Here is a 23,302-nt window from a genome sequence, read left to right on the forward strand (position 1 = left end):
GAAGGTGCATACACAATGGCCGCTGCTCCCCTCCCGGGACAGCAATACTACTTCTACAACCCAGAGACAGACGTTCAGCCCAGACAATACGTTGTCTCGCATCCGGATATGGCAGCCTTCCACGCTCCGATGGCCATCTACCCTCAGCAACAACCCGTCTTTGCTACTCACCCACAATTGGCTCCCAAGCTTCCCATACACTCTCAGATGAGCATGACCCCGATTGCTTCTCCACAGCCAACGCACATGAAGCCCTCGATCATGATCCAGCAGCAGAATGACTCTCCCGTTTTGATGACTTTGGACACCCGATTCGATTTCTACAGCTTTCCCTCGACTCCTCCATTGTCTTCTGCCGGCAGCAGCATCAGCAGCCCACCTTCCACCTGCGGCATGATCCATACTCCAGTCAATGGTTCTTTCACTCTGGAGAGCATGGAAGGCGTCAAAGAAGGCTGTGAATCAGAAGTCCACGCTGAGATTCTCGCCAAACCCGATTGGGGCCGCTCCGACTCTCCTCCTCTTACTCCAGGTATGTTTTTATCGATGTGTCTTTTTTTTTTTTATTTAGTTATTCTTTGAATCCAGCAACAAACAAATATGTTCCGGGGTTGAACTCGGAAGAAGTATGTTTTGAAAGTTCTATTTCGGGTAACTAACCAATCACGGGAGCAGTATTTATCCACCCGCCCTCACTCACAACCAACTCCTCCGATCTCCTCTCCGCCAACATCTCCTGCCCATCCCTGTCTCCCTCGCCTTCTCCGGTCCCCACAGGTTTGCTCACTCCTTCGTTTTCTGAGCCTGCATGCTCCAACTTTTGCGATCCTCGCCAGTTGACCGTCGATTCTTCTGTCGCGGCTGCACCTTCAGCCCCTGCGGACCTCCCTCCTCTACCTACTTTGAGCTGCGGAGACGAGGACGAGCACAAGTTGTTGCTCAGTGGTGCAAACCTGACTCTTCCGTCCCATGAAGCTGTTCAAGTAACCTTTTCCAGCTGCGCCGAAGCTACTCTGCCTACTCTCCCACGCTTCGATTCGTTCTCGGACTTGGACTCAGACGAGGAGTTTGTGACTGGAATTGTTGACTTTGCTCCTACAACGGCCAACTCCTTTTTCTTTGGTGACAAGAGACAGCGTGTCGGACCCTACTTGTTGGACGACGACGAATTCCTTAGTGAGCACAGCTTTGACGACCTGGATGACGAGGAGCTTTTCATGCGGTCGGGTTTGCCCACTGTGATTGTTGAGGAAGCCGAGGACAGCAGCGATTCATCATCTGTCGTGGATATGAAGACAAAGAAGCGTAACAGTGCTTCGTCACGGAAGACGATCCAGAAGAAGCCATCACTTTCCTCGATTTCCTCGATTGGCCACCAGGTGCCTGCTGACAACAACGACAACCAGACACAAAACCAGACCGGCTCTACCCAGAGCAACGGGACTGGCAACAACCCCAAGGCGGAGTCCTCTGCCGCTGGTACTCCTGCCTCGGGCAAATCCGAATCCTCATCGGCGCAGGCGCCAGTGAGCCGTCGTGGCCGGAAGCAGTCCTTGACCGATGACCCTTCCAAGACATTTGTGTGCACCCTGTGCTCCCGCCGATTCCGTCGTCAGGAACACTTGAAGCGTCACTACCGTTCTCTTCATACTCAAGATAAGCCCTTTGAGTGCCATGAATGTGGAAAGAAGTTTTCACGGAGTGACAACTTGGCTCAACATGCCAGGACACACGGTAACGGTGCTGTCGTTATGGGTATCCTTGACCCTAGCGAAGTTTCTCCTCCTGCCACCCATATGTACGAGGAGGACGCCGGTGTGTTGGGAACTGTCCTCTACGAAGCTGCCAGCGCTGCTGCCACACAATCGACCAGCGAGTCAGGATCCAGCGTTGAGTCCGATTCCCCCACCTCTGGAGATCGTCGACTCAGTCTCAAGAAGCGCAAGCGAGATGAGACTGTTGCATAAGCCTGCTATGCCAGGCACCCTCATACGAGGGATTTACGATGAAACGAGACCAGGAGATGCATCTTCTTCACCTTAGCCTCTCTACTCAAGAGACACATTGTAATACATCTTTCGAGAACATACTTCGCTTCGACTTTTTTTTTATCATCATTTTCCTTTGTTGGCGCCTGGGTTTTCGAGTCATTGGATCGATTCAAACCATGAGGCTAGAGAAGCTGATGCAATTGAATGTCACGATCGGTGATATGATTTTGTAGATATTCAGTTTGAACATCGCATCTCAGGGGCATCAGCGTCGGCGAAAGGTCGTGGAGGGAGGACCACTTGGATCATCTGCTTGTTTGTTTTGGATTTGTTTGAATTGGATTTTGGGTTTCAAAACTGGATAGAGCTTACGAGTCATCACAACACACAACAGTGTGATTACACAAAAAAATTGGTGCGGCTATTGGTTATATATTTGTCGTGCCCTGTCAGTTTGCGTTGACTTCTTGCATTTGATTGCCTCTTCTCTCAGCTCGTCTGTTCTATCAGCTTCATGTACTTATCATTCTCCCTTCGCTTTCTTTTTCTTTTTCCTTTTCTCGAACTACTTGGTTTGTAATTATCCTGTTTGTTGTTTTGTGCTGGTCACATACTGAAACATTTTGTATTATTCTACTTGCCTGTATGTTTTCTGGCCGTCATTTCCTCATACCCCTTTGACCATTCAGCACCATTCTTTATATATATTTGTGTTCTAATTATTATATTCTGTGTGTATTAGAACGGCAATCAATCTGCATAACATTCAATTCTTCAAAGTCGTCCGTAGCTGTACCTCTGAGAGTATGTAGTAAATCGTAGGAAACTAGTGGAGGTCACCCCACATTGACAAATTTTTTGATCATACATCAACTACAGACATCAAACATCACTCATCGCTTGTTTTGCGACAAATAGCCAGCAGACTCACGATATACATAGTTTGTCTCTTGAGCGCAAATATTACAATAATGCACATATTAGGGACTGGAATCTGAAGCCTCGATCTTACATGGAGATCATCGTCTCCACTAAATTAACCGCCAAAGCATCAAATCATTCCAGTCAACCACTGTGATTCAAGCATACGGACACACATCACGATGTCTACTGAACCCCTCAACGTCATCGCTTTGATCTCGGGCGGCAAGGACTCTCTGTACTCGATTCTGCACTGCATCCGCAATGGGCACCGAGTAGTCGCCCTGGCGAATCTGCGTCCTCCTCGTCCTCCTCCAACCAGTACCTCAACTGAGGGCAGCAGCAGCAGTGGAGAAATTGAAAAAGAGGATATAGATAGCTTCATGTACCAGACAATCGGCCACAACGTCATACCCCTATACGAATCCGCGCTGGGTATACCCCTATACCGGGGCGATATTACAGGCGTAGCGGTTGATACGTCGCGGATATACCGTGACCAAGACAAAGGAGAAGAAGAAGAAGAAGAAGAAGAAGAAGAAGAAGAAGAAGAAGAAGAAGAAGGAGAGGATGAGACGGAATCTCTAATGCCCTTACTATCACGCATAAAGAGAGATATTCCGCATGCAAACGCGGTTTCTGCGGGAGCCATATTGTCGACGTACCAAAGAACGAGGATTGAGAATGTTGCGGGACGGTTGGGGCTGGTCCCGTTGGCATTTTTGTGGATGTTTCCGTTTCTCCCGCCTTCTTCTTCTTCTTCTTCGGGGGCAGGGGGCCTGTTGGATGATATGGCTGCTGTCGGATGCGATGCGCGAATTATCAAGGTTGCTTCGGGGGGTCTGGATGATGATATTCTCTGGGAGAATGTGGCTTCACCCAAAACGCAAAGACGGCTCGAGAAAGTCATGAGACCATACGTTGATGATGCGCAGACTTTGAGAGGAGCTGTCTTGGGCGAGGGGGGTGAATATGAGACTCTTGCTCTTGATGGGCCGGCGTTTTTGTGGAAAAAGAAGATTGTTGTGGAAGAGAGTGATAGGGAGGTTTGTAGGGTTGACAGTGGTGTGAGCCATGTTAGGGTTTTGAAAGCGAGATGTGATGAGAAGGATGATGATGAGGAGGCGACGGCAGTGACGCCGGAGGATATTAGGAGGCCGGCGCGGTTTGATGAGAAGTTCTACCGAGTCTTGAATGGTTTGCAGGAAGGAGAGTTTGTTTCTGTCGGAGGAGATGCTGGCCAGGCTCCAAACCCAGAGTCAAACTATACTATCGACGTGTGCTCAAAATCACTCGGAAACCTCTATACAATCTCGAATCTCACAGCCCCCGAAGCCGGCCCAACCGCCGACGCACAAATGCACGCAATCACAGAAAAGCTACAGACACTTCTACAGTCCATCAACACCCATTCTACTATATCTACAAACGACATCGTCTTCACCACAGTCCTGCTACGGTCAATGCAGGACTTCGCTCCCATGAATGGGATATACGTCTCGCTCTTTACGAAACCCAACCCTCCCGCAAGGGTCACAGTAGCATGCGGCGATCGTCTACCCGACGGCGTGCAGGTAATGATTTCGACCGTCATTGACCTCGGCGAACGCAACAAGAGAGAAGGACTCCATGTCCAGTCACGCTCTTACTGGGCGCCGGCAAACATTGGACCTTACTCGCAGGCCATTACGGTGCCTTATACTCCTCAACAAGAAGGACCGAGTGGCAGCCTGGTATATATCGCTGGTCAGATCCCGTTAGATCCGTCATCGATGGAAATACCTGGTGGGATTGATCAGACCGACGAAAAATGGGTTTCAAATTTTGGTCTGCATGCCACACTGTCGTTGCAGCATCTGTGGAGGATTGGGCTTGCCACCAAAGTTGAGTGGTGGATTGGTACGATTGTGTTTCTGGCTAGATGCCATCGCCAACAACAGCGTGGTCATCAAAAGGCGCGCGTAGCACAGCGATTGTGGCAAGCGATGCATTCACGGGGGGATGACGTCGAAGAGGAAGACGCAGATTTGGATATCTGGGATATCAAGCATGGTCTTTCAGAAGATCCTAGAATGTCGCAAGGTGGTCCATCGCTTCCGCGCTGGGACGTATTGGCTGATGGTGATGATAATGACAAGGATGATGTTCATCCGCCCTGCTTCACGGTCGAAGTCGAGCAACTCCCGCGAAATAGTGATATCGAGTGGCAGGCACTCGGTACCACGGGTATCCCTATCAATGCTCCGACCAAAATATCTTGCACAACCGATCCAGAGACGAGGATATGGTGTACAAAACTAGGTGATCGTAACGGGTCGTTTTATGCCGTTGAGATCCCAGAAACCCGAAGCACAAATCTACGGGATAGGATAGATGCAGTATTATCTGAGATTGGTGTGGTAGAAGCTGGGCAATCTTTGGCACACTGCACGATGTATACATCCTATGCACAGTCAGTGACCCATTGGGAAGGACAGGTTGTACCTTGTTATAATGTATGGGGGAGTGATGGGGCTCGTATTGCTGCTGCTATTACTGTGCAATTAAAGGCTTAACTACTACGTAGTAAACCTTGGGGACTAGGCTTCAATACAGCTTCCAGGTTCTTATCAACATTTTCCTTCCACTAATCTTCGAACGAATCGTTGGTATCAAACCAATATCAGTCCCATTAGGATTAAACAAGGGGCTAACCAACAACCGAACTAACAGATGCGGGATCCTCGATAAAAACAAGAAGATGGTCCTGCATAGTCTCTGAAGTATTGGGTTCGAGTTCTGTAAGCGCCGAAGATCACGACTGTACCTGGATGAACGGAGGAAGGGGGCTAGGTAACCGTAATAGAAGTATCGATATTGTATACAAACCCGGATTGCGCAGCAAGACATTATCTTCATATCAACCATTCTTCGCTTTCCCTAATCCGCTATATTGCCCCAATCCGAACTTGCAATGCGTACGTAGTAGTGGGAGGCACAACTACATACCCAATCAGGAAGAAGTACGGTTGAAGCTACCTAGGGCCTTACTCTTAGGCAACCACACTCCAACAGTCAAGCAAAATAACCCATGTCAACTGTTTCATCTTCTCCCACAGGGATCTCATGGATAATAATCAACTCTTCGCATCACTCCCTGACCTTTTGAAGTGGTGGACATACCAGCAAGTGAATGCTGCCAACTCGTCTTACAATCAAGGAATCGACATTTATCAAGGGCTAGGTTGCGGTGCAGGCTGTTGTATCAATCTAGTACGTTGGCAGTGACATAAAGCGATCGAACATCATCATGGCTGGGGAAGACAAGAATAGCAATACTTCACAAAGTAATATCACTACTACGGTCGATGATGTCGCTGATCCAAATCCATGCAAACGAAATCTTCAACCCAATAAGTTGGTCTTTTTCAACGAGTCAGGGGAGCGGCATGAAATTTATCTTCCCAAGGGAACCTTTCAAAGAGCCCTGGATCTTCTCAAAGCTAAGAATTGGGATGAACTCTCTAAATTTCCTGTCTATAGTAAGTTCTAATAGAATCAATCATTCATTATTCTGGGTATCAATCCGCTGATTTGAAACCAAAAGCCGGTCAAGGATACGAAGAATGGGATTAGCACAATTGGTTCCTATTATATTACTCAAGTCAGGGTCCTCATGTGAATCGCTGAGATGTCGTTGATCCTTGTCCTTGATTTCTTCGTGCTTGTGCTCGCTGAGCCTGTTTTCTTTCTCCCATTGCGTTCAGTTTCGTTGAAGAAGTATTTATCATCCACTACAACCAAATTAGCATATGCACTCTTATACCTTGGGAGCGAAAGACGAACGGATATAAAGGCTAAACGCATTTACTGGTAACTATCGCGTTCCGTCTCTACAATCTGTACAAACGAGACCTGCTGCATAGATTCAAACTCTGCCTGAGAGTCACTGCCATAATCACAAACCAGACCCTTTGCGAAATAATCAAAGTTTACGTATGGGTTTACTGTTTGGGTTGGGTTCACGCGAACGTCGCCTGGTTGTGAGAGCATGTCGAATTTATGGACTAAGGGTATATCCGGCCAGACGAGCGTGTAGAGCGGCTATCGTCCGGCTGTCAACCTTAGGTATAGTTTTCGCTATCAGACCGGCCAAGGAGTCATTCGGGCTGCCTATCAATGCTTCCTACATCTCTTCTCTTGTGGTAATCTGTCTTGGCTTGATATGCTTTTCTCGACGTAGCACAAACCTCGTGAGTTAACTAGTGTTAGTTAGTGAGCCTTTGTTCGCTTAGTGATATTTTCTGGCAAGGACTGATGAAGTTTGCAGATACATCAGTAAGCCGAACACGCCGTAGGAGTGTCTGGTGTGTGACCTGGAAATGAGAGCCTGCGATATTGGGCTGTTTTCGGTGTTGAATCAGCAATTCAAGAAGTCCCGCCACTTAAATGCTATGGTGACAATTGCGACACATATCGTCGGCAGCACCGCTAGCATCAGGCTCATCAGCGCCTTGTGTCCGAGCGTTTGCTAGACGAATCTTCGGGTAGAAAGATTAAATATCGATATCCCGATAGCGCCTTATACCTGGGAGATTGCTGGCTGAAGGGCATCCAGGGAACCATTCAAGAGGGTTGAGCTTGTATGCCAAGGAAGGGCCAGGCCTATGGGGTAGAAAGCATGCTCCATCAGACCCATACGGTATACCAGTGATTCCATGATAAGGAACCAAAATTTGGCTGGAGCAGGTTCTGTGTAGTTACAGTATTTACGCTCGCGTGACGAAGTGAACTCGAATATCCCAGGAGAACTATACTATGTAGTAAAGGCATTTGCATCCTGGGTTTCGGGAGCGAGTTGTGCCTTGTCATAGACGTCCGGGGAAGCGGTTGTGACCCAGAGCACGGATGATGATGATAATAATGCTGATCAAGGAGCACGTCCATTGTCTTCAATAGCCTTAGACGGTTGGCCATTCAACACACTCTCGCAAGTTTGCAGCATAATATCGCTTAATTTGTCGCGAGACATGGTGTCAAAGGGGGGGGGCTAAGGAGATAGTCCACGCCGCGAACCGGGTGACAGTTGGTGAGCGCAGCCAATAACGGTAGGCTTCCTCGCAAGCTAAGCTGGAACGAGCACGCTCGGACGGCGAATGGGAAGCGCCTTCCGGACATGTGATTCGACATTCAATCACTGCCTATTTCTCCTGTCAACGACTCAACGTCGTCTGAATTCTATCCTCATCGATTGTGGTGTTGCGATAGTGTTATTATTTGGGAAATGGATTGTGTCTGATCTACTGATTGTTGTGTTTCGTTATTCTGTTTGCTTGACTTCCCTCTTGACACCACCTGTCATCATTACCGCCGCAACCAAAAACAGACATCCAACGCAACCGCAGGAGATGGCAGAATAAGCACATGCATGCAATCATCAAGGGGAAGAAGCTTTTATCGGAGTTCTCAGCACATGCGATGCCATGGCATCTACGCAGCAGAGACGAGGGGATGGAGATTTCCAACACACACACTTGCAGCCATCGCCGGAGTTTGTCTTGCACGATAATGACCGAATCGACACTGACAATGGCAATGGCAATGACAATGACAACCACACGATCACAATCATTGACAATGGCATTATGGACTCGACAACGATCAATTTGAATTATTCTCCGCGGTTATCGCGCTCACCGCACCCATATTATCGCATCGGTTCGAAAATAACGCCCCGGGAAAGAGATGATTCCCTGGCAAGAAGCGATTATCATCAAGCAAGCGACTCCGGTAGTACAAACGGCAATACAAAAGTCGGCCAGAGGAAGAAACAACGAAATAGTAACCGAAATGGCAATGGATGGTCGAAGACTTCTCCTCGGGCGTCGAGTGAAAGCGGCACGGAAGCAGATGACGAAAGCACCGGCCTTTTGAAAGGCTTACCCGCACCCCCCGCGAGGTCATCGCGGAAAGGTTTACGAACCACAGCCGGTCGCGATGATCCTTTGCTCTGGCTGCAGGATGATACACCTCAGACATGGTCGTTGTTTGTACGGTCGCCGATAAGACAACCGAAACGGAGTTCCAGCGAGGAGTCGATACGCAGTTCGGCTACGTATGCTACAGTCCGTGGAGTCGTTGCGCGCCGGAGGAGAAACGAGATTATGCGCAGAGTGACGGAGACTACTTTGTTGCTATCTGTTGGCGTTGTAGTACTACTTCGAGAGGATGCGCGTTCATATGCGTGCTCGTGGCATAAAGGTGGGTGCCTTTCTTTAAGTTTTCCAAACATCATCAAAGCTAACTCAGCCACATTAGAAATCCGATCCTTCCTCTCGCTCATAACTGCTCTCTACGCTCTATACCCGCTTCGCTTATCGGCTGGACGTGGTAAGCCGCGCCTGACGTTCGCTTTTACGATACCCAATAGTTTCGATCCGGCACCATTATTATATCCTGTTCTCGTACCTGTTTTTGTGGCCTTATCAACTATGCATTATCGTCCAGCGTTGATTTTGCCAAACATTGTCCTTAGTCTTTCTTCGTTACCCCCTCAAGTCGTTCCATTACACATTTTGCAGCATGGCCAGGTCAGTGTAACTCATTGGGCTATTTCCGTCATCCCGATAATTCTTTCCGAGCACGATATCTCATATATCAGCACAATGTCTGCACCCTTGTCGACAAAGGGACTCGACTCCGAGGTTCTTGTTCTCTTATATCCCTTACATCAAGCATTGATTGCTACTCTTGACTTTCTCCTCGCCACAAGTCTACTTCCTGCAGAGCTTCATCTATTGGGGTCTGGCTTGACAAATCTCCTTTTATTCGCCAAGTCGCCCCAAGCCCAGATATTAAAGGCACTCCTTTGGTTGGGCGGACTGAGTGTTTGGGTTCTCTGCCGTGCCGTTCTACGATGGGAGGTTACATTAGCCAGAATCCCGACCTGGAAATTTCGCAAACCGCCGAGCAGTTCCTTTTCACCAAAAAAGTTTATCAACTTTATAGATCACAAGATTTGTGAAAAGATCAGTGCCATAGGCACAAACAGCGAAAAAGAGTTGGACTCCGATAGTGATGATGATGCCGGCAGTCCTCGAAGACCGCAAGCGCGTCAGAGTAGCCTCCCTCGCCAGAATGGATTCTGGTCACAGCGCGACCTGAAGGAAGGAATTCGGTTAGATGACCTCTGGCCATCTTCATGGGCAGCCACCAAAAGTCTTCTGCAGTCACATAAAAGACGACATACCATTTCGACTGTTGATGACCTCGAAACTGTTAGAACAGGACGGGCACCTCCTCGGACCACACCCGGTGGAAGACGCAAACGCTCAATGGCACCTGATCTGGCCTCCTTTCTTTCCTTGACAGCTGCCCAAGCCCGCATTCGACGGTGGCTGTTCGCAGGTTACATATTTACAGCTATAGTCGCGGTAATCCTTGTTCCGATCCGATTATATATTTCCAACGAAGCCTTGCATGGGAAAGATCCTTTTGGTTGGTCTTTGGGGTACTTGTTTGGGAATATTTCTTCCTTTCGGCTGTGGACGTTGAAGTGGAATCTCGAGTATTGGATTCAGCTTCCAAAACGTCATGCGGCAAATCAGTTCTGCCATCGAGGCTGGGTTGAACACTTACGTCGCGATACATTCGGCGAAGCAACGACTCGTCTCCTGATCAGCGGGCATTGTCTATTGGTGTTGATTGTCGGATTGGCCACAGTCCTTCAACTCAGCAAAGTTGCCGAGGTGGATACTAGACGTAAAATCTTCCACGGAATGATGGTGCTCATGTTTTTGCCCGTGACGTATATCGACCCGGCGTACTCAGCACTAGCATTGATACTTGTCTTGGCTATTTTCCTGCTACTCGATCTACTTCGTGCATCTCAAGTGCCACCGGTCGCCAAACCTTTGACATACTTCCTAGCACCGTACACTGACGGTCGTGACCATCGGGGCCCGGTCATCGTCTCTCATATATTCCTGCTCATAGGCTGTGCTATACCTCTCTGGCTATCTCTCGCCGACTTACCTCACGTGAGCGTTGATGACGACATGGATGGCCCTTGGTCAGGATGGGAAGTTCCCACTCGAGACGTGGGCATGGTCAGTGGAATAGTCTGCGTGGGCATGGGGGACGCTGCAGCATCCCTTGTGGGTCGCCGGTACGGTCGTCTCAAATGGTTTTGGGGTGGCGGCAAGTCCCTAGAGGGTAGTTTGGCATTCACCATCGCTGTCTTCGTCGGCTTGATGGTTGCTCGTATCTGGTTGGCGGTTGGCGGCTGGATGGCTGTATCTTCATCGGCCTCTTTCATCAGCATGTCTTCTTGGGGCGTTGTTGCCGCGAAGTGCCTTCTTGCTGCTGGCGGTGCCAGTTTAACCGAGGCCGTATTGACAGGTGGCAACGATAATGTCATTGTCCCTGTGGTCCTCTGGATGCTCGTTCGCGGATTGGCTATTTAGCCAGTCTGTCTATATTGATATATATATTCTCAATCTGTCTAGCTCGAAGCTAAATGACAGATTTGAACCCTTCAAACATGAATAATGTCTATTATCTGTACAAAAATAATTCGGGGGAGGATTGCGGATGGGTCGGCGTTTGCATTTTAGTTATAGATACTTGATATCCTTTTGTTAGTCATGACATAGTACATATACATAATGAGACGAGATTTATGTGACATTATGGGTATGATCCATATCAACGACATCAAAGCTCTACCTAGGTAACTCCGTACCTAAGCTTGCAATCGTTGATTTTGGTATTTCCCTCTTCGGGAGTACCTAAGCAAAGCAACCTCCTGCCTGGAGGCCCCTAACCTCTTACAACGAAACCCACAACGAGCTTGAAGGAAGTTTCAAGGAAGCCAATTCCTTGGTATCTCCCTTGTCAAAATTGCACTGTTTTACGTTTTTGGAACTCCAACTGCTATTGTCCTCGTTAGCATGGCTTGCCGCATAATTTATCGCGATATTGATGGACATCCTCGTAAACGTGGTTGACAACTTTTGAAAGCACACCGGAGATAGTTATCCTAGCCTATAATTAAGTCACTTGAAATGACCTAGCACCTGAGACCAGAACGTGATTGATTAAGAGACTTGTAATTAACTACACCACAGAACTACAGGTATCGTAACACGTGTATACCCTAACACTAGGACCAGATTCGCTGGGAATTGCCAGCTCTAGCGCACATCGTGAGAAGTAGGTAATAATTTTGAAAACTGATTGAAAGTTGGACTATCTAGGTACGTGGATATCCTGGGTAAGATCGCAATTATTGCACTTTACCGTACTTTGTACGCTGGTGTGTAGATAACACCATCCAGGACTTATCTCGATCCTGCTGGATTCGGTGGGGAAAATGAATTTCAATCATGACTGCTGCAGAGCTACCCAATATGCACAATGATTTTAAACTCGGAGATTTTAACGTCTGCTATTTTTTAATGTATTTTAGCTATGTATTTAACTAGATGCATCACTCCAAAATGGCCGAATGCTGAGAGACTCCAGTTAGGGCTAATAGGGTTAGGGTTAAACATCTGCATGCGATCAACTTTCAAGACAAAGTGCGGGGCAAGAATGACCAATCAGAAAGCGGGATCGCAAATGGACTCATTTTTGATCGAGGCATACTTCCAGAGTACAGAGTGCACACTTTACGCAAATTGGTGTCACAGTCTTTTCATGTGTGTTCCATTCGATCTGGTCAAAGTAACCTAAACTGAAGGATTTGAGTAATTACTGTATTTGAAGGTTTGATGTGACTTCAATCCTCGTTTTACGGCCTGAGGCACCCCCCATACATGATGATCGAAATCGACTTTCAAACAATGGAATGGGCCATGTCAGGTACCACGGTCATTGCACCGACAGTATGATCGATGATGAAAGAGAATAAAATGTCAGGGTTAACTAAGTGTTTCAGAGGCGGAGGTCACACCTGCTGGTCCACTGGACTGGGTGGATCACCCACCAACCCTAAAGCGAAGTCACGGCAGCAGCAGGCTGGATGGTGTAATTTTGAGTAATCCCAATGTCATGTTGGAAAAGTAGTTGACTAGCAGTTAGTTATGCCAAATTGGATCTCGACGACTATGTAAGATGGCGATCACCGTTCACATCATCTCGCCCTTATCTCTGGTTTGCCATCGCGACGTCTAACAGGCTCCCTCTGTGTCGACTTATCAGGAGGCTATCTCGCTCAGATAACGACCGCCAACTGGCTGCCGGCTAGTATGAATTTATGAAAGCGGCTCTAGCCTCTAGAGCATAGCCGGCCAATCACCCGCCAGAATTATGCTCCACAATCGCCCCGTGACTTGCTTGTACGACATCTGATTGGCCCGTTCTGACTAATCAGCACAGCTCTCGCTGCGCTGGTCACGCCTCACAGCTAAGCCCAATCACCGACCAAATGAATGCTTCTTGAGTCACGACACGGCTATCACTCATAACTAACTTGTCTCGATCATAATCTATCTACAACCCATCCTCTATCTGAATCGTCTCATCACTTTGTACCATCACACGTTCACCGAGTGAATCATCCTCACGCCATATACCCTTCATCCATGTTCTAGCTCCTCTTATCTACTATCCTGCCATTCGCCTTCCGTCATTCGAGACTTTATCGGAACCTTGGGGAAGCTCTCACACCCCCCCTTCAACCACCATTTAATTGTCTGACCGTTTCCCTCGAACGAACTCGATCTCGACCACTTGTTTTTGATTTTTGATTTTTTTTTTTTGCTTGATTTTCCACCGACTTCGCATTGGATTTCATCGCATAGTTCTGGCGCTTATTTTGGAATACGAGCTCTACGAGACAGACTGCTGCCTTCGCCGGCCATTTTCAACCCCACCGCAAAGTAAACAACCACGAGTTCAACCTTATATAGTGATATATCCTCGCATCGCTGGGCAGGCTGCGTGTTTATCTTCTGGACCTTTCGATTCTCGCCCCGCCTTTTCTACATAGCCTGCATTCGTCTGTTTTGTTTTCGAATACCCACCCATACTCGGTTGTACTAACTATCGGACGATAACTCTCCATGGGCAACACTTGCTCCTCATCAGCCAGTACTTTGCTGTCGAGGTAGCTGTGACGGACGGAGCGAGCGGAAGAGGTCTATTGGTGGTTTGTGGATAGCAGCTACAACAAGAGTGGGCTTATCCGCTCAACTCGTCAACTCAGAATGGCGTCTGCACAGCCTGTTCCGTCCTCGATGAGGCGGAATCGTGATGCTTCTCACGCAGAGGTGCCGATAGGACGCTACATACGGCTGGAACAGATCGGTCGAGGTAGCTTCGCAACCGTCTATCAGGGAGTACATGCCGTATGTCTTATTCTCGGTTGCACATGATATGGATATTGTGTAACATGCTGATATATTCTTCATAGAAACATCGATCCTACGTCGCCATCAAATCGGTCAATCTATCCAAACTCAATAAGAAACTGAAGGAGAATCTGTGGTCAGAAATCGATATTCTAAAGGGCCTCCATCATCCGCACATTGTCGCTTTGATCGATTGTCATGAGACCACATCCCACATTCACTTGGTTATGGAATACTGTGCTTTAGGAGACCTTTCTCTTTTCATCAAGAGACGCGACACACTGCGGGACCATCGGTATACACGAGACATGATTGCCAAGTACCCAAACCCGCGGGTTGGGGCACTGAACGAAGTCGTTGTCCGCCATTTCCTGAAACAACTTTCTAGCGCTCTCAAATTCCTTCGCGACCGAAACTTAATACATCGGGATATCAAGCCCCAAAACCTTCTACTTTGCCCTTCACCTTCGTCATATCGCAATGCTGGCACTCAAGTAGTGCCATTTAAAGGAAGTGATGACTCTTTTACTCCCCTAGCTGGCTTGGAAACCCTTCCAATGCTTAAAATAGCCGACTTTGGTTTCGCTAGATCCTTGCCATCGACGTCTTTGGCTGAAACCCTCTGTGGCTCTCCGCTCTACATGGCCCCTGAAATTTTACGATATGAAAAGTACGATGCCAAGGCCGACTTGTGGTCCGTCGGCACGGTCTTGTATGAGATGGTTGTCGGCAAGCCTCCGTTCATGGCATCAAACCACGTTGAGCTACTCCGCCGAATAGAACGGCACAAAGATAAGATTCGGTTTCCCGACGAACTCGAAATATCCGCCGATATCAAATCTCTCATTCGAGGCCTCCTCAAGATGAATCCAGTGGAGCGGATGAACTTTCCTGAATTCTTTGATAACATCGTCATCCAAGGAAGCATCCCTGGCCTTGTAGGAAACGACCTTACTCCGTCCCAACCCGCCTTTTCCATCCCGGACCAACCGGGGCCTGCTTTATCGAACGACAATAGATCCGCCGATGTACAGGATCCTAGGGAGCAGCTAGAGGATATCAGGGAGCCTTCAGCAACTCAATCCCCGATTCCTGCCTCTCGACGGACAAGCATCCCGCAGGTCGACCTAGGCACGTCGCCACGGTCAGAACCAATGCAGCGAAATGCTAGCGGAGACAAGTTACCCCGGCCGAGTGATGCACAACGTGCCGCGGGTATCGGTAGGCGGCCAGGTCCTATTTCACAGGTGACTGCACCAGGCCGACAAGAGTTGGTGGACAAATACCAAGGAGTGCCTGAGCGACGACCGAGCCGCAACTCGCCTTATCAATCTCCTATAATAAAACAAGAAGAGGACCCAACGATAAAGGACGAGCGTGAAAGAGCTGCTCAGGACATAGCCTTTGAGCGCGATTACGTTTTGGTGGAAAAGCGCGCAGTGGAGGTCAATGCCTTTGCTGATGAGCTAGCTAATAGTCCCCGAATAGTGCAGCCGGGGTCTCGAGTATCTGGTGGTATTGTGCGACGAGCAACAATGCAATCCGTTCCTTCATCAAACAATCCGCCGGCATCTCCGAAAGCTATTCAGTTTACCGGGCGTTCTCGAGCGGACTCGCACACGCGGCAAGGCTCGTACGAGCGGCGATATGGCCAGAGCCCGTCATCTGCCACATCAGCTATCTCGAAGGCATTGAACATGGCCAGTGGGCGGCTATTTGGAGTCAGCTTTTCACCACCAATAGGACTGAGTAAGGGAGGACGATCACCGCCACTGACTTATAATCCATACCCGACCTATCCAGCGGCACAATACAGTTTGTTGATGGGTACCGAAGGAACTAAGACGAACACCGCTTTGGATGAAGATACAAAAACCGTTCAGTACATTGAGGACTGCGCTACTCGGAGCGACGTTGTTTATGGATTCGCTGAGGTGAAGTATAAGCAGCTGATTCCGCTTACTCCGTCTGTGCAGACAGATTTGGACAAGGGCGGGGACCAGGTCTTTTCGGACTCTGATGACGGCGAGTTAACGCCGGATGCCGTGGTAACTTTGTCCGAAGAAGCTCTGGTCCTGTATGTAAAGGCTTTGGCACTTCTGGCAAAGTCAATGGATATTGCAGGGGCTTGGTGGGCTCGCAAAAACCGAGGCGAAGTCTTTGGCGACACGGCTCAAGGTACCTCTACGACTAATGCCCTTGTTGGGACACGAATCAACAACGTCGTCCAATGGGTACGCAATCGGTTCAACGAGGTATTGGAGAAGGCGGAATTCGTTCGACTGAAACTCATTGAGGGCCAGAAGCGTTTGCCATCAGATCATCCAAGCCATCCAAGCAATCATTCCTTGGAATCTAATTCTGCCGGTACCCTAGGCACATCTACAGATCACGTTGTGGTTAGTTCCGGCGTCACTGCGGAGAAGCTGATGTACGATCGTGCTCTTGAGATGAGTCGAGCAGCGGCTATCAACGAACTCACCGGAGAGGATTTGCCAGGGTGTGAAATTGCATATATAACGGCAATTCGCATGCTTGAGGCGGTCCTTGAGAGCGACGAACTGTCTCAGTCTAACAAAGGTGACCGTGCCGGTGATCCAGACAAGATATACCTCGATGGAGTCCAGGTTGAGGACCGCAAAGTAGTTAGCAAACGTGAGTATCTCTGACCAAAGTTTCTGGGTATGTGAGCTAATTTATGATATTCTGGCAGTCGTTTCAAGCATTCGTTCTCGCCTGGCATCTCTTCGCAAGAAGATTGCCGTTATGGCCAAGCACTCGTCGGCGCCTTTGGGTACATCACCCGGCAAAATCGCAACGGCAAAGGTGCGACCGGCTTCTCCTGCGATTGCAGGGATAAGTCCACCTCGGTGATTTCACTACTATACTCGTCCATGATTACCTGCGGATTGCATCATGACAGCCCCGGTCGAAATAACGCCATGTTTCGTCGGCGATCACTCGCATTGTATTTTGCATCTTTTTGTTTATTATTTTTTACATGATGCATTTCAGGAGCAGGCATCCTTGGGCTATTTCATACACTTTTCTCTTCTCGTTTACTAATACACCCTGGGAAGAGGCAGATCTATATTTTCGTTCACCTGCTCATATTTCCAAGCGTCATGACGGGTGAAGTTTCGGAATCTGATTCTGGAGTTGGTGGTTTTTTCTTGTTTTTATTTTTTGGTTCTTGTCATATATTCGGGGTCTTTTGTTTACAAGTCAGAACCAGACTGGCTTCAGACATATCATATTTGTTAGCTTTTTCTATGCTCCCTTGGGAGCAGGAGGATAAGATGATGGAAGGCGTTTATTTTTGTTCTTGGTTGGTTGGGGTTGACGGGATTCTTTGGAGGGTGTTTGGTTAGCATGGATATACAGAGTAACACAAGATTGGTATTGGGTAGTATCATGAGAGCAAGATGTTTGCAATTGCAATTGCAATTATATGCAATTTGATTGTTTCTGGTATTTGCAGTTCCATTCTGAACGGTGAGCTTCGGATTGTATTGCATTCTTTTTATGTTCTTCATAAGACGTCATCTATATCCCGACTCCATCTGCTTATTTATTGCATTTGATAGATATCGCGCAGTATAACAATCACTACTCTTCATTTTTCTTCTTCTCTCTCTCTCTTAAACAACCTTGCCAGTTGCAAAGATACAAGAATGTCCCAGTCATCTATGGTAGTCCATCCACCTAATTCACTTGAAAAACAAGAAAAAGAATAGACACCTCAAACGTGCTGGAAATCGGTCTGGCAACTTATATAGAATCAGCCATTCAGTAACAAAAGATGAATGACTTGGTTGATATATATATGTGCTGCGTTGTATGATTATTATATGTAGGGAGAAGGAAAGAGAGAGGAGGAAAAGAAGGAAGAAAATTGGAGAGATATTATCGGGACTGCGCTAGTCTGGAATAGGGAGGTGGTAGCTGCTTCGCGGCTCGTCTATGAATCTTTGGAAGGTCACGAGTGGTAGTATCTGCCTGCCTGTTTCGATGATAGCCCACTTGGATTGCTTCAAAAGGACACATAGCACGATCAGAGATTTCCTGTACTGTTTTCCGATACTGAATTTTTCTTCAAGTGTATACAGAGTAGAGGCATCTTGTCAGATGTCTTGCTGACGCTGGCAGGGCTGTTGGATCTGGAGCACAGGCTAACCCAAACAAGGCTAGCAGGATCTGGCAGTCTCTGGCAGCTTGGCCGGTGGTAAATTTCCAGAGCTGATCGCCATCTAAATAATTTCACATTTCATAGTACATACTGTATATACGCGCTTACATACCTAATACGTCCAATTGGAACTGCTTATCAACACCGCTACTCGAGTGCAGGTCTAGTGGGGAAACACGAGCCCCTCATTAAGCTCGCTGGACCTGACGAGGATCCGGCCGTTTCTTATGCCTTCTCTCGTCAGCCTGTCGTCTGTCCTGCCACGAGTCTGCTGGTACTCGGCAAAACCCAAAGCTTCTTTGCTCAAGGCATCCAGTTCTGCTCTCCGTTCTATTTCTTCTTCTTCTTCTTTTACTACCACCACATCATCAGCCCGCTCGCCTTTATCTACATCTCGCTCACCTACAACCAACACATTCACACGCTCCGGCTTCCCCTCCATCGTCGCCCGATCTGCGACTCCCCTAGCTCAAATATCCAAACGATATTGCTCCTATCGCAGAATGTGCCACGCCAGACATGCCGATGAGAGCTTTGGCTCGACCAATGCCGCCGGTCGTGAGGTGTTGCCGACCAACGTCAAGCCGGTGCACTATGACCTGACCCTTGAGCCGGACTTTGAGAAGTTTACCTACGAGGGAACCGTCATTATCGAGTGAGTTTCATCCGAGCTGGTAGAAAAAAAAAACGAAACAAACTGACTTTTTTTTAAAAAAAAAGTCTCAACGTCAACGAAGACACCAACTCCATCTCCCTCAACACCAACCAACTCGAAATCCATTCCAGCCACGTCCTCGTCGATGGCAGCGTCATCACATCCTCCCCCACTCTTTCCTACGACAAGGATAAACAAGTCACCACCGTCAGCTTCACTGAGACCATCCCCGCGGGCTCCAAGGCCCAATTGAAGCAGACCTTTACCGGTATTCTGAACGACAACATGGCTGGTTTCTATCGCTCATCTTACAAGACCGCCAACGGCGGAACCGGGTACATTGCTTCGACGCAAATGGAGCCTACGGATGCGCGGAGAGCGTTCCCTTGTTTCGATGAGCCGGCGCTCAAAGCGGAGTTTTCGGTCACGCTCATTGCTGATAAGCAGATGACGTGCCTGAGCAACATGGATGTTGCATCCGAGTCGGAGGTGGACTCGAAGATTACCGGTGGCAAGAGGAAGGCTGTTAAATTCAACAAGTCGCCTGTCATGTCTACTTATCTGCTGGCGTTCATTGTCGGTGAATTGAAATGCATCGAGACAAACAACTTCCGTGTCCCCGTGCGAGTTTTCGCTACCTTGGACCAGGACATTGAGCATGGACGCTTCTCCTTGGAATTGGCCGCCAAGACTCTTGCATTCTACGAAAAAGCATTCGACAATGAGTACCCTCTCCCCAAGATGGACATGGTTGCCATTCCAGATTTCAGTGCTGGTGCCATGGAGAACTGGGGTTTGGTCACTTACCGTGTTGTCGACTTGCTTCTCGACGAAAAGACCAGCGGTGCTTCTGTCAAGGAACGTGTTGCCGAGGTTGTGCAACACGAATTGGCTCATCAATGGTTCGGTAACTTGGTGACCATGGACTTCTGGGATGGACTCTGGTTGAACGAAGGTTTCGCAACCTGGATGTCGTGGTACTCGTGCAACGTTTTCTACCCGGAATGGAAGGTTTGGCAAACCTATGTTATCGACAACCTTCAAAGTGCTCTTTCGCTTGATTCGCTGCGAAGCAGTCACCCGATTGAAGTGCCGGTCAAGCGTGCTGATGAGATTAACCAGATCTTTGATGCGATTTCGTACTCCAAGGGTTCGTCTGTGCTCCGTATGATTTCCAAGTACTTGGGCGAGGATGTTTTCCTTCAGGGTGTTCGTGATTATATCAGGAAACACGCTTATGGAAATACCCAGACAGGTGACCTCTGGGCTGCATTAGCTAAGGCTAGCGGTAAACCCGTTGAAGAGGTCATGGATGTCTGGACCAAGCATGTTGGATTCCCGGTTGTGCAGGTCACTGAGAATGCGGACAAGGGTACTTTGAACATCAAGCAGAACCGTTTCTTGCGAACTGGCGATGTCAAGCCTGAAGAAGACGAGACTGTCTACCCCGTTTTCTTGGCTTTGAGGACAAAGGATGGTGTTGCCGATGGTCTTGTTTTGGACAAGCGTGAGTCTGAGTTCAAGGTTCCTGACCTTGACTTCTTCAAGGTGAATGCCGATCATTCTGGTATTTACCGAACATCATACACTCCTGAGCGTTTGGCAAAATTGGGCGAGGCGGCCAAGGCAGGATTGTTGACCGTTGAGGATCGTGCCGGTATGGTTGCCGATTCGGGTGCTCTGGCATCTGCCGGATACCAAAAGACTTCCGGCTTGCTTTCTCTGCTTAAGGGCTTCAACACCGAATCTGAGTTTATTGTCTGGAACGAGATGCTTACACGTGTTGGAAGCTTGCGAGCAGCTTGGTTGTTCGAGGATAAGAAGACTCGCGACGCACTCAAGGCCTTCCAGCGCGCTATCACCAGCGAAAAGGCGCACCAACTCGGATGGAAGTTTTCCGACTCTGATGACCACGTCCTCCAACAATTCAAGGCTCTCATGTTCGGCAGTGCCGGATCAGCCGGCGACCCAACCATTGTTGCCGCTGCCCAAGACATGTTCAAGCGTTACATTGATGGCGACCGCAGCGCCATCCACCCCAACATCCGTGGCAGCGTGTACAACATCGTTCTCAAGAACGGTGGCGAGAAAGAATACGACGCCATCCTCAACATCTACCGCACCGCTACTACCTCCGACGAGAAGAATACCGCTCTCCGCAGTCTCGGTGCCGCAGAGGACATCAACCTCATCCGCCGAACACTCGATCTCGCCACAAACGGCGAAGTCAGAAACCAGGATGTCTACATGCCCCTCTCCGCACTCCGAAACCACACTACCGGTGTCGAAGAGCGATGGAAGTGGTTGCAGGAGAACTGGGATACGATTTTGGCTCGTTTCCCGCCTTCATTGGGTATGTTGGGTACGATTATTCAGCTGTCGTCCGTTGCATTCAACACGGAAGAACAGCTCAAGGAAGTTGAAGCTTTCTTTGCTCCGAAGGATACCAAGGTAACCCGCTCTTCTCTATACCTATTAAATAAGAGACGTACTAATTTGGTGATAGGGCTTCGACCGAGCTGTTAGCCAGAGTCTGGATGCCATCACGGCCAAGGCTCATTGGCTGAAACGGGACCGTGAGGATGTCGAGCAGTGGCTCAAGGCAAACGGCTATTATGATGTTGAGCAGAAGCTTTAATTAGATCATCTACTGCGCATTCATTCATTACATGTGCCCAAAAATAGCATCTAGTCAATACATGATATAAATGTACAATATCTCATCTCACACGAATTGAGCTGGCGCTGCCATGATATGATTCGTAGAACCGGCATTGATAGATACCGGTATGATTGGCCAGTCATTACAGCTATATGTCTGGGGATGTGCATCCCAAGGGCATGAATCTCAAGACCAACTCAGTTGTTCTCGAGATCTAATCCTGAATAGGAAATGCTTCTTAATATTGTTGATAACGATGCAGAAATACCCAACTGCTCGGACTCTTATGGCAAGGCGACACATCAATTGTACAATGGCTGCATTCACTATGGACGAGCTGCAAGACCTCTGACATACCTCATGGATACCCAAAAGATAGTGATGTCAAGTCGGTAATGCCCGATACTCCTCTGTGGATATTAGATATATCCATCGTCTTCAGTCTGCCTTGTCCATTATCATGACTATTCTCTTTCATTTCATGTCTGGGGTCTGTTGTTTGATGTGATGGGACAAGGCTGCTGGGATGCGATGGCCGTTCTTACCTTTTCGGTCTTTCGGTGTCGTCCCTCCTGCCTTCTACATACAGCCAAGGTGATCGAGAGCACTGAAATTTGTTCTACAACAACACCAACATCAACAACAACAACATGAACAAGATGGAACTACTCTCCATTTGCCAATGTTGAAAACGAGCAATGATTTATAATGAATTTCGCCCCGTTTTCGACGGATTCAGTGAACCTTGTTCTAGCCATGCGGGCGCATGACTAGTTGCGCGATAAGACTGGTGTGTGACTCTGTATTGACACAACTGGACGAGAAGGCTGAACGCAACTTTGACTCTCGGCATTTTCTCTCAAGGCGCACCAACAATACTACTAGACACAAGGGAAATCCAAGCAATCTCAATTCATTCATGATTGTCTCCTGTTCGCGATTTTACAAGACCAATGGATTCACACGTTTTCTCGCCACTCTCGAATGCGAGCCATCCCAGTGTTCTCAACGTTGAACGTTCGTCAGAGTCCAAGTCAAGTCCCCGCCAACCCTGATCCTGGCCTGTCAATCTTCCCCCATAGCCTTCCTTGTCTGATTTTGCAGATCATGTGTGAAGTGGCTGTGTCGTTTTCCCAACTTACGCACTCGCAGCGGTACGACTTGTATTGTTTCTATTATCAATCCTGACAACACATCCCGAGAGTGGAAACCACCCATGGCTGAGTCGCTTCTTCCACTCTGCTGTACGCCCGGGTGATGGCTTATCGAATCAGCCCCCTTCACGAGGCATTTTCCAGAGGAGGGAGTTCCGCTCATTAAGCCAGCGCAACCAACGGGACCGCCAACAAGCGAGCAACCGATCTTCCTGGGTGAAAAAGTTTTTTTTTTCGTTCGCTGCCTCACTCTAATGGCTATTGACAAAGTTTGCTTCACCATCAAACAGTCACCCTTCCAAAATACGTGTGCAGTCACTGGACCGCGTACAACGCTATTCCGTAACGAGCCTCCGCTCCTCAACACTCGCCGACCTGAAGAGCAGATTTCGGCTGT

General features: G+C 48.4%; 7 protein-coding genes across 7 annotated transcripts; 6 read left to right on the forward strand and 1 right to left on the reverse strand.

The window, feature by feature from the left end:
• Positions 1-15: 15 nt before the first annotated feature.
• Positions 16-1,967, forward strand: EYB26_008050 (uncharacterized protein; the record flags this gene model as incomplete). The annotated part of the gene is made up of 2 exons (XM_054267309.1): positions 16-532; positions 676-1,967. The coding sequence occupies 2 exons, from the start codon at positions 16-18 to the stop codon at positions 1,965-1,967; spliced, it is 1,809 nt and encodes a 602-aa protein (XP_054123284.1).
• A 1,127-nt stretch (positions 1,968-3,094) lies between these two features.
• Positions 3,095-5,467, forward strand: EYB26_008051 (uncharacterized protein; the record flags this gene model as incomplete). Its single annotated transcript, XM_054267310.1, has 1 exon — positions 3,095-5,467. One exon carries the CDS (start codon positions 3,095-3,097, stop codon positions 5,465-5,467), a length of 2,373 nt encoding a protein of 790 aa, XP_054123285.1.
• A 734-nt stretch (positions 5,468-6,201) lies between these two features.
• EYB26_008052 (uncharacterized protein) lies at positions 6,202-6,527 on the forward strand (the record flags this gene model as incomplete). Its single annotated transcript, XM_054267311.1, has 2 exons — positions 6,202-6,433; positions 6,499-6,527. 2 exons carry the CDS (start codon positions 6,202-6,204, stop codon positions 6,525-6,527), a joined length of 261 nt encoding a protein of 86 aa, XP_054123286.1.
• A 24-nt stretch (positions 6,528-6,551) lies between these two features.
• On the reverse strand, positions 6,552-6,944 carry EYB26_008053 (uncharacterized protein; the record flags this gene model as incomplete). Its single annotated transcript, XM_054267312.1, has 3 exons — positions 6,552-6,685; positions 6,738-6,768; positions 6,858-6,944. 3 exons carry the CDS (start codon positions 6,942-6,944, stop codon positions 6,552-6,554), a joined length of 252 nt encoding a protein of 83 aa, XP_054123287.1.
• Positions 6,945-8,374: 1,430 nt separating this feature from the next.
• On the forward strand, positions 8,375-11,356 carry EYB26_008054 (uncharacterized protein; the record flags this gene model as incomplete). Its single annotated transcript, XM_054267313.1, has 2 exons — positions 8,375-9,152; positions 9,210-11,356. 2 exons carry the CDS (start codon positions 8,375-8,377, stop codon positions 11,354-11,356), a joined length of 2,925 nt encoding a protein of 974 aa, XP_054123288.1.
• A 2,745-nt stretch (positions 11,357-14,101) lies between these two features.
• Positions 14,102-17,119, forward strand: EYB26_008055 (uncharacterized protein; the record flags this gene model as incomplete). Its single annotated transcript, XM_054267314.1, has 3 exons — positions 14,102-14,242; positions 14,308-16,900; positions 16,959-17,119. 3 exons carry the CDS (start codon positions 14,102-14,104, stop codon positions 17,117-17,119), a joined length of 2,895 nt encoding a protein of 964 aa, XP_054123289.1.
• Positions 17,120-18,661: 1,542 nt separating this feature from the next.
• On the forward strand, positions 18,662-21,727 carry EYB26_008056 (uncharacterized protein; the record flags this gene model as incomplete). The annotated part of the gene is made up of 3 exons (XM_054267315.1): positions 18,662-19,089; positions 19,155-21,540; positions 21,596-21,727. 3 exons carry the CDS (start codon positions 18,662-18,664, stop codon positions 21,725-21,727), a joined length of 2,946 nt encoding a protein of 981 aa, XP_054123290.1.
• Positions 21,728-23,302: the final 1,575 nt, after the last annotated feature.

This window comes from Talaromyces marneffei, chromosome 6, assembly GCF_009556855.1.
Source record: "Talaromyces marneffei chromosome 6, complete sequence".
Lineage (NCBI taxonomy): Eukaryota > Fungi > Ascomycota > Eurotiomycetes > Eurotiales > Trichocomaceae > Talaromyces > Talaromyces marneffei.